Raw genomic sequence first — 10186 nt, forward strand, 5'->3', positions numbered from 1 at the left:
CTGGTTGACCAGCAAGATTACAGCATGGTCAAGAACTGGTTCACATGTTGCACGTTCCCTTGGATGACCAGCTTTTCAACCATCTAGACCATTTGAAACCAGCTACCAGCAAAATTATACGACAATGTTCGTAGTTAATGTCTACTTAAATAGTAGCTTTAAGCCTTATGTGATGGTGACCTTTTTGGTGGAGGAACCCAGCTTTTCATCTACCTTTCTCACATGTTCATGACAAGTCTCCTGCAACCTTCCACCCTCCACCCCCCGTCTCCTCCCTTTAGCTCTTTCATCTCTTCTTCCTGAATCCACTTATTAACAAATCCAGCCCAAAGTTCTCAAAATCCTTCTTCTTCAGTCTCCTCCCAAGTTCTGAACCAGCTAGCAAGCTAGTCCTTCACTTACATCAGCAGCAGAGGACTGACTTCACCTCTTTTTGTCTTCACCTTTCACAGGCACGTACTTGACAAACGAAGCCAAAGGAGCAGACGACGCCCCGGACGCAGACACGGCGATCATCAACGCCGACGGGAACCACGCGCACGCAGAAGAAAAGAAGGAATACTTCATTTAGACTGCTCTCTTCACTCCTTCTTCTCCTCCTCCTCTGTCTGTCTGTCTCTCTCTCTGTCTGTCTCTCTCACTCTCTCTTTGTCTCTGTCTCCACGTCGGAACCGTATTCTGGCAGCAGTGGAGACTTCTTCTCCTCCTTTACATCCTTTACTCTGATTTACTCTGTTCCTCACGCTTTCCTTTGCATTCCTCTGTTTAGTGTTTCCGGTTTTTTTTCTTCTGAGATCAGCTCACCTGCCACTTTTTACGAATCACTTAAAGCATAGCTGCTGAAGATGTTCGCCTTTCTTTTTCTTTTTTTGTTTTTTCTTTTTTTTTTTTTTTGCTTTTTTATTATTATTATTATTTTTTTTCTATTATTGCGTCCACGGTGTGACTGTAAAATGTACTCACACGAAACAGTGAAAAGTGAAAAAGTGTAAAAGTGCGTAAAACGTGACCCAAAACCACCCAGTTCAACAATGAAGAAAGTCCACCGCCCCCTTCGCATCGCTTACATCATCACATCACATCACATGACATCACTTCACATGACATCACTTCACAGTGCCTAAATATACAGACATCCATCCAGTTCCAGTTTCACTCAAATGCCTTTTTTTTTTTTTCATTTTTTTATTCTTCACTTTCGTGTTTTGGTTGATCTTCAGCTTTACGACATTAAAGGCAGTGTCATTTTTGTCACATCTGTCGGTTGATATTATTATATGATTTTATTTGATTTTATTTTTAATGCGTTTTAAGGTGTACCTAAAATAAAGTGCTGAACTTGAAACAGTGAAAGAGGTGGCCTGTGCCCCTCTGCGGAAAAAATGCTGAAGAGTTATTAGAAAACATTCCATAGTCTTAAGTGAATATTGCTACACGATACGACGACGTGAGGGTGATAAGCTCGCGCTCATCTCTCGTCACTCGTCGCAAATCAGTGTCTGATCATGTACTTGAAATGTAGATATGGGTGAGAAGCCTTTAGAGATAGGACAACAGTTGTAGAGCTACTGATTCCTCCCTTGTGTTTTAGTTCGTGTGATTTTCAACACCAAAAAACATAGCGAGCGCGATAGCGAGCACGATAGCAGAAGACAGTGGGCCGGGGGGCTGAAGGCACGTCGTTTTGTATAATGCTGATGATGATACTGTATTACTACCTTTTTTCTGTCCTCAGTGTGTGACATGCTATGTCCCCGTCTAGTCTGTATATTCCCGCACTGTTACTGTCCCCCTACAGGACATCACCGACATGAATCTGTGCTTTGTTGTCCGTCTGCGGAGGAAAAGATATGTACGTACGTACAAACATATGTCATGACGGAAGCCCCTTCTGCAGTTTACATACTGTACACACGTGCCCTGTCGAGGAATCTGAATGTACAGTTGAGGGTTAACGATATTTAACAGTCGTGTATCAGTCGGAAATTCTTAATACTTAATAAAAAAAGCCTTTTTATATACTAAGTGTTCCAAAAGTGTTCCAAAAGACGTTAAAACATTAACACTTTTCATTAAATATCTTTTGATCCATTCATTCCAGAATTGTTTCAAATGATAAAAAAGCCGGGTTCACACTACATGACACTAGATTTCAGATTGTAACAGTTGTACCTTCACTATATATATATATTTTTTTTTTTGCGCCGAGTGGTCCAGTGGTCTAAAGCGCTGCCACAATGAGCGGGAGGTTGCAGGTTCGAACCCCCGCTCATGCAGCTTTGCCATCAAGCTGCCGGCGCTCCGAGGGAGCAAAATTGGCTCTGTTCCCGCCGGGTGGGTAGATGGCGCTTTCTCCCCACATCACTCCTTGGGTGATGTCTGCAGCACAGCGCGTCTGTGAGCTGATGTATCAAAACCGAGCCGCTGCGCTTTCCTCTAAGCGCGCTGTGATGATGCTCGGCAATGCTGCATCAGCAGAAGCTCGAAAAGAAGCGGTGGCTGACTTCACATGTATCGGAGGAAGCATGTGTTAGTCTTCACCCTCCTGGTGTGTTGGGGCATCACTAGTGATAGGGGGATTCTAATGGGCGGGTTGGGTAATTGGCCGTGTAAATTGGGGAGAAAATGGGAAAAAATTAGAAATAAAATATAAATATATATATATATATTTTTTAAATTGTGAATGTTTTAGTCATTACAAATGACAAGATCTTTCACAAGGAGGAACAAAGACACACAATAGAAAACACACTAGATCTGATGTCATCCGTTTAATTCTGTTGGCTAGTCCAGATATCAAACCTGCTGGACATTTGTTATTGGATTTCAAGGCATCTTTCAGCAATTCACACATAGAAACTGAGAAAAAAAAAACATCAATTTGCTTTTGTCAACCATTTCCATTCAAAATTGGAAAAAAGACAGGAAAATTTGCCCTTAAATCGTATATAGTGTGAACCCGGCCTTCCCTGCCATTTAGTGCTGGTTTTACGATTCAATTTGATTTAACGCAGAAGCACAAGCTCAAGAACTAATACTAAAAGTTAACTAAAACTAATCTAAAACTGGTAACTAGAGCAGGAACCCAATATCAGCGTTCATGCCTGAGATAATACAATATACAATATAAAACATATCTTATGGTCAGCGCATCTCATTCAACACTGATGAATGGTGGAAGTGATTTTTTTTTTGTTTTGTTTGTGTCTCTTTCTTTCGGTTCTTTTTTTCTTTCTTCTTCTTCTTCTTCTTCTTTTTTTTTTTTGGTTCTTCTTTTCTATTTCTGTAATGAATAGGCTCCCTTGTTAATAAGGCTGTATAATACATCTGCTAAATGTAGTAACTAGTGACAATTGTTGTTAGACTTTGGGAATCCCGCTTATCATCATCATCATCATCGAGTTTGTATATTAGCCTATTTAGACATTGGTTAAAAGACGAATGATTCTCTTTTTTTTTTTTTTTATGTTTTTGGTCATTGAGGATTCTTCTTATCTTCTTAACCAAGCACTCCATATCTTTCGTTTGTTTGGATTTAAAAGTATGTATATACTGTACAAGTAATACATTTTGGTAAAAAGGAGAAAAAAAAACACTTTTGATGTCATGATTTTATTTGCGGTTTTATTGTAAATGACTTTCTTTTCTTTTTTTTTTCATTTCACTCAATTAAAAAAAATAAATAAATAAACAGTCAGCTATGAATCAGGTGGAAAATAGGTGGAGGAATATTCCAGTTATGAGTTCTAATAATACTGTAGATGCTGCAAATTGAGGTAGTGTTTAAAAGGGAGGGAGGGAGGGATGAGGGAGGGAAAAGGGAAGGGATTTTAGCGTTTAATACAAGCCCTTAATCTGTTATTGGTCCCAGTGAATAATAATAAAGAATGAAGTAGCGAATTCAAGCTAACAGTGGTATTCTCTGAGAAATCGATAGCTAGCTCACTGTCAGTCCACGTATCAGTCTCTTGTGTAGAAACGGAATCATTAATGCTGGGGAAACGATAGAAGATAAAGCTTTAAATTTGCAGAGTAGAAAAGCAGGAGAAATGTCTTTTACTCAATTCCCAGCGTTCCACCATTAGTCCAACACAATACAGGCAGGTGGGCAGGCAGTTTTTCTTCGTTCATGACTCCACCATATGTAATATACCGATCACAGGACAGCACTGAAGGGTGCCGGGGCCGGGAGCCGTGGGGTCTACGTGAGGAGAGTTGGGCATTTACTTATCTACTTATCTACTTGAGATCATGACAATACCAGTGCACAATCCAAACACAAAACACTACATACTACACCTTGTAATTTACACCTTGTTAAGATGCTGTATTGAATCACTCTTGGTGGGGAAAAGGGTTCTCTGGAATGATTTCATGGAAAAACCACCGTTGGATTCCTTTCCAATGATAAAACACAAAACAAAGCAATGGCAGTAACAACAGAAATGACGAATATACAGCTCAAATATACAGACAAATTTAAGAGACCACTTCAGTTTCTGAATCAGTTTCTCTGGTTTTGCTATTTATAGGTATATGTTTCAGTAAAATGAACATTGTTGTTTTATTCTATAAACTACAAACAACATTTCACCCAAATTTTAAATAAAAATATGGGCATTTAGAGCATTTATTTGCAGAAAATGAGAAAAAGATGCAGAGCTTTTAGATCAGATCAAATAATGCAAAGAACCCAAAACAAGTTCATATTCATAAAGTTTTATGTTCAGAAAATCAGACAATATTTGGTGGAATACCCAGCTTTTATCATGCATCTTGGCATCATGTTCTCCTCCACCAGTCTTACACACTGCTTTTGGATAACTTTATGCCTGCACTCCTGGTGCAAAAATTCAAGCAGTTCAGCTTGGTTTGATGGCTTGTGATCATCCATCTTCCTCTTGATTATATTCCAGAGGTTTTCAATTTGGTGAAATCAAAGAAACTCATCATTTTTAAGTGGTCTATTTTTTTTCCCAGAGCTGTATGAGTCTGGTCAACTTAATTTTATTCGTCTAGACATGTTCTACATCAATTCCTGTATTGTAAAAGCATATTTTCCCTCTATAGAGCATTAAACATTTTCTCAGCCAATAAATAGCTGATAGAACCAACGGCATGGACAAGGGCCAATAAAAAAAGGGAAGCCTTACAGTATGTTAACCATGTTCTAAAGTGACGCCAACTTATCTGGGCTCACAGGCGTGTATTCAAGTACTGTGTACTGTGATCAGATGAATGAATATTCCTATAGCTCTCTTTTTAGATGTTGTGTGCCAAAAGACCAAAGACACAAAGGACCATCCAGACTGTTATCAGCTGTTTTAAGTCCAAAAGCCAGGCAGAGTCTGGGGAGTGAATATACTTTTCATCAAGACACACAAGTGCACAGATGTTTGTTGGAACAATTGGACTAAATAATACCTGATACAACTTTTTGTGCTCTAAATTTGTTTTGCAAATGTACAGAAAAGTTTTTTTGTTTTTTTTTTCGGAACGTGTTTCATGCCTGAAATGAAGGAATGGATGTACAGTACAGCTCTGGAAAAAAATAAGAGACCACTTCAGTTTCTGAATCAGTTTCTCTGATTTTCTAAAAAATACAAACAACATTTCTCACAATTTTTTTATAAAAAGATTGCAAAAAAATGAAGACCTCAAATTATGCAAAGAAAACAAGTTCATATTCATAAAGTTTTAAGAGTTCAGAAATCAATATTTGGTGGAATAACCCTGGTTTTTAATCACAGTTTTCATGCATCTTGGCATGTTCTCCTCCACCAGTCTTACACACTGCTTTTGGATGATAACTTTATTCCACTCCTGGTGCAAAAAATCAAGCAGTTCAGTTTAATTTGAGGGCTTGTGTTCATCCATCTTTATCTTGATTATATTCCAGAGGTTTTCAATTTGGTAAAATCAAAGAAACTGATAATCTTAAGTGGTCTTTTATTTTTTTCCAGAGCTGTATATAAACAAATGAAATAGAGTTGACCAGACAGAACATTTTAGCAGTTTTATCAGAATCCAATGTTTTTTTTTTTTTCACAGAAGTGGCAGAGGGTTCTTTAAGGAACCAGTGCTGGTTCTTCTCCAGAGAACTCTTTTGGATCCTTAGCTTTTCAAGACTGTGAACCTGAAGAAAGCTCTTTTTCTCTTTATGGTCCACTTTCTTCTCAGTTAGACCAGGACAACCAGTGGTGATACTGAAAACACACCAGTGTAGTAGTACAATGCCCGTTTTTTTTCCCACTCTGACTACGACAAGGACACTTCGTAACAACGTACATTTTCGTAACAAAGACGTAAAGACATAAATCAGCTTCTCTTAATCACCATGGTTGCCTTTGTGTTTGCCGTGGGAGGTTAATGTTGTTTTGATGCAGCACCTTCTCTGGACTTGGCTCCTTGGCGTTCTCTTTCTCTCCACTTTTCTCGACATGCCAATGTACAATAGTCTCTCTCTCTCTCTCTCTCTCTCTCTTTGTCTTTCTCTCTTTTTATCTCGCTCTTTCTCCGTTTCTCACTCTCTCACTTTGTGCTGGATCTCTTTTATACACTGAATGCCGTATATACAATTTTATTTTTTAATGTTCATTTTTTTCAGCCTGTGTTTTAATACCCTTTTATTTATTTCTTTCTTTGGGTGCTGGGTTTGTTTTGTTTTTTTAATTCTTCTTCGTTACTGAGCATGATGACATTGTGCTCTCGAGTGCAGGCAGGGCTGCAGAAACAAGAGCGACTTGTGATATCTCCTGTCAGCTGCGGATTTTCAGGCCTGTCGTTTTTGTCGTTTTCTGACATTAGTTTGGGTTTAAACACGGATGGATCGGTCACAAACCGAACACTTTTGTCTCGCGTCGTTTACCACGTTATCAGGGCTACAATTTTAGCTGTGTTTTCTGTGTAGGCCTACAGACCATTGTACAGACACGGTTTTTCTTTTCGAGGTCTTTGAGGACAGTCGAGGTCCTTGCAGATAATGTGGATGGAGCACGGCGATCAAAAATCAGTGAAATATCCCAGGGTTCGAGCGTAATCTGTTGTTGGGCCTGTTGGACAGATGCACAGTTAGCTTTTAGCATATGAGGTAAAATCTTGGTTGTTGTTTTTTTTTACTGAACGCTCAGATATTTCACTCTGCCACGCCCTCCACATTCGCTGTAGTGTTCCCGTACTTTAAACAGGGAAAAACACAGAAAAGAAGACACATTTCCCAAGATGCCTCTGTAGATGATACAGTATTTAAATGATGTGATTAGAATGATATGGAAATGCTATTTAGCTACTGTGGCTAGGTCAGTGTAACATTTATTAAATTAATTTTCTGACCGTTTGAGGCTAAATGCAAAAATAGAAAATTGGATGTAAAAACTCATTATTATTATTATTATTATTATTATTATTATTATTATTATTATTATTATTATTATTATTATGTAGTGCAGTGTACAAAAAAATAAGTTTTCATCAATTTTTCCAATTTTAGTTTTTTCATCTCTGCACCTCATAATTGTAAAAAAAATGAAAATATGAGTCTTTTATTTTCTGATTTTTCAATTTTTTGCAAGTTGATTTATATCATCAAATTTATATACACAAATGGAGAAATCTGAATATCAAGAGCAGATTTAATTGCATTTTTCTTGAAATTCTGTTTGTAAAAGGCTGATATGAAAAGCTCAATAATTAAAAAATTACACTGACCTGCTAATACAGTAATTTCCATTTCTAGCTTTGTTTTTTTTTTATTTCTGTTTATTTCTCTTCAGAAAAAGAATAAATATGCTTTTTTTTGGGGGTTTATACTGTTCTTCATACATATCTAAACATATATACACATGCTGGAAAAAAAAAAAAAACAAGACCCTAAGTTATTCTCAGTGAAAAACTAAAAAATCTCAGTTTTATCCGTCCGGCTCGATCCGTCTCCGTTGTTTTGATGGCAGGAGGTCGTACAAGAACTGCTGTTTGTTTAAAAAAAAATAAAGAAAAGAAACATCACACACAATAAAAAGTATCTGTGTCACTATATAAATGCAATCCGTGTACAAAATGGAATAGTAAATGTTTGTGTCGGAAACTGGCCGCCATATTACACAGGGCATGTGACTCCCGTTTCTTTTTTTTTTTGCCATCCTCTCTTTTTTTTTCTTTTGGCGTCTCAGGAATGACTCAGTGAGTTGTTTCATAATTTAATTGGAGAGATTTTGCAAAGTACCTCCCACCTGCTCATTGCCGACTGCCGAAGCTCTGTATCTGTTGCTTTTCAAAAATAGGCAATTATAATGTTAATAAAAATCTCAATGTTTATTTAACGCTGGCTTCTGGTGTCTTATTTCATACTTGCTCACGCTACTGCTTGATTACTGTACCAGTCAATTGCAAATTAACACTGATTATCATTGAGACTAAGAAGAAACACACAAAGAATAGTTTAGTAAACTAGTAAAGGTCCCATTCCATTGTTTTAAAATTCATTTTAATGTTGTGTTTGGTCTCTAGTATGAATGAATGCCATGTGAGCCATTTTTTTGTGAAAAAAAAAAGTGCTTTGGTGTTTCTATATAGCCCTGCTTTAGTTCACTGAATTACTGGTCTCTGAAGAAAGACAGGATTTGGCTGTTGCTCATGAATATTAATACATGCAAACATATAGTCTGACTGGCTAACAGCACTGCAGCAGAGAACGCTACCTGACTTCCCCCCCACAGTCAATTGTACAGCTCTTTACAGCTCTAAAACTCTAAAGGACAAAATGTTTTCAGAGATACAGCCTTAGTTGTAAAGATATAGCACTGAGGCTAGGTAACGTTAACCCTTAAACGTAATGCTTAACGTCAGACTCTCAGCATCGAGCAGAGGCTCTCCTCGTAGCATTGATAACATTTCTTTTACCTAAACTAACGCTACTAAACTCTTACCTCAGACTTGGTGATTCTGTACTTAAGCAGTTACATCAAGTCAAAGCCCCAGAGTCCACTTTATATCATAAAACAATGCGAACAACGCCCGCTTTGACAGTGTTCTGTCGAGTTGCTTCCCTATTGTATATTTAAGGTCTCGGTAAAATGTAGAATCAATCTCGGTAAGATGTAGATCCAATTTAAATCTACAGTTACTTGATTCTATAGTTGCTAGTTACTAGTTAGCTAATGTTAACTAGCTGATGTAAACACATCTGTAAGATCCTTAGCCAACAGTCTTGGCTCAGCTGAAGCCCGGGTTCAGCTCTGTCTGTGGGCGGTCCTGAGCCGAGGTGTTAACTCACAAGTTAACAGAGACACCTACCGTCTCTCTGATCGACTCGTTTTTCTGAACATTTTCTTTTCTATGCTATTGCAGACAATGGAGGTTGAGGAACAGTTTCATGTGCAGCATACATATACAACTCAGAGAGATCTATTGTATTTAATAAACAACAAGAAAAAGTGTATTTTAGATTTTAGAAAGTGTTTAAGCATACCAAAACACTTAACAGAGGTAACTCTTGGTCTTCCTTTTTTTTCAGTCCTGATGAGAGTCAGTTTCATCATAGCAAAGCTTTGAATTGTCTTTACACCTGCACTTGAGGATAAAATATAAAATAATATTTAACATATATAAATAATGAAAAAATGAAACTTTAAAATGAAGGTGTGTCCAAAACTTTTTACTGGTACTGTACATTTTTAAATAACACAAAGTGTTCTTAACATTTTGAATTTTTGAGTTTTGTTACATAATTCAGACATTTTAATAAATAATTTAGCTAAATTTAGCTGCTGTAAAGCTTACATTTTCTACTATGTCATGGTAAAATATCAGGTAGTTAAAAAAATCAGAAATGTATTTTTGAAACAGAACAATTAGTTTTCTTTAAATGGTAATTGTCACTGAATTGCCCACCCTGTGATGCACTTTGCCATAACAGAGTCAACAAATCCAAAATATATAGTTAAAATATAAAGTTTTTATGCTGGGGCAATACGCAAATTATGTGTGGTCTAAAGTCTTACAAATATAACAGTCAAATAGTTTAAATAAATACATCTTTTGAGGGCTAAAAGGCACAGTAGTTTGATAGTGACCCAGTACTCTGTGTTACACCTGTCCTAAATAATGAATTCAGCTACTTTAATGCGTCCCCATTGCTAACCCAGATGTTCAATTGTGCACACACAACTCTTACTGAATAATCTTCATA

At 37.2% G+C, this 10186-nt stretch overlaps 1 protein-coding gene across 5 annotated transcripts in view; it reads left to right on the top strand.

Moving 5' to 3' along the window:
* cadm2a (cell adhesion molecule 2a) overlaps positions 1-8318 on the top strand; it is a 592466-nt gene extending 584148 nt beyond the window's left edge. For all 5 annotated transcript variants that reach the window (XM_007252477.3, XM_007252480.3, XM_007252478.3 and 2 more), the window contains one exon: positions 453-8318. In XM_007252477.3, the coding sequence (XP_007252539.2) occupies positions 453-571 (119 nt within the window). In that variant the 3' untranslated portion in view covers positions 572-8318. The remainder of the gene's footprint in view (positions 1-452) is intronic.
* The last annotated feature ends 1868 nt before the right edge of the window (positions 8319-10186 follow it).

Source organism: Astyanax mexicanus, chromosome 20 (assembly GCF_023375975.1).
Source record: "Astyanax mexicanus isolate ESR-SI-001 chromosome 20, AstMex3_surface, whole genome shotgun sequence".
Taxonomy (NCBI): domain Eukaryota; kingdom Metazoa; phylum Chordata; class Actinopteri; order Characiformes; family Acestrorhamphidae; genus Astyanax; species Astyanax mexicanus.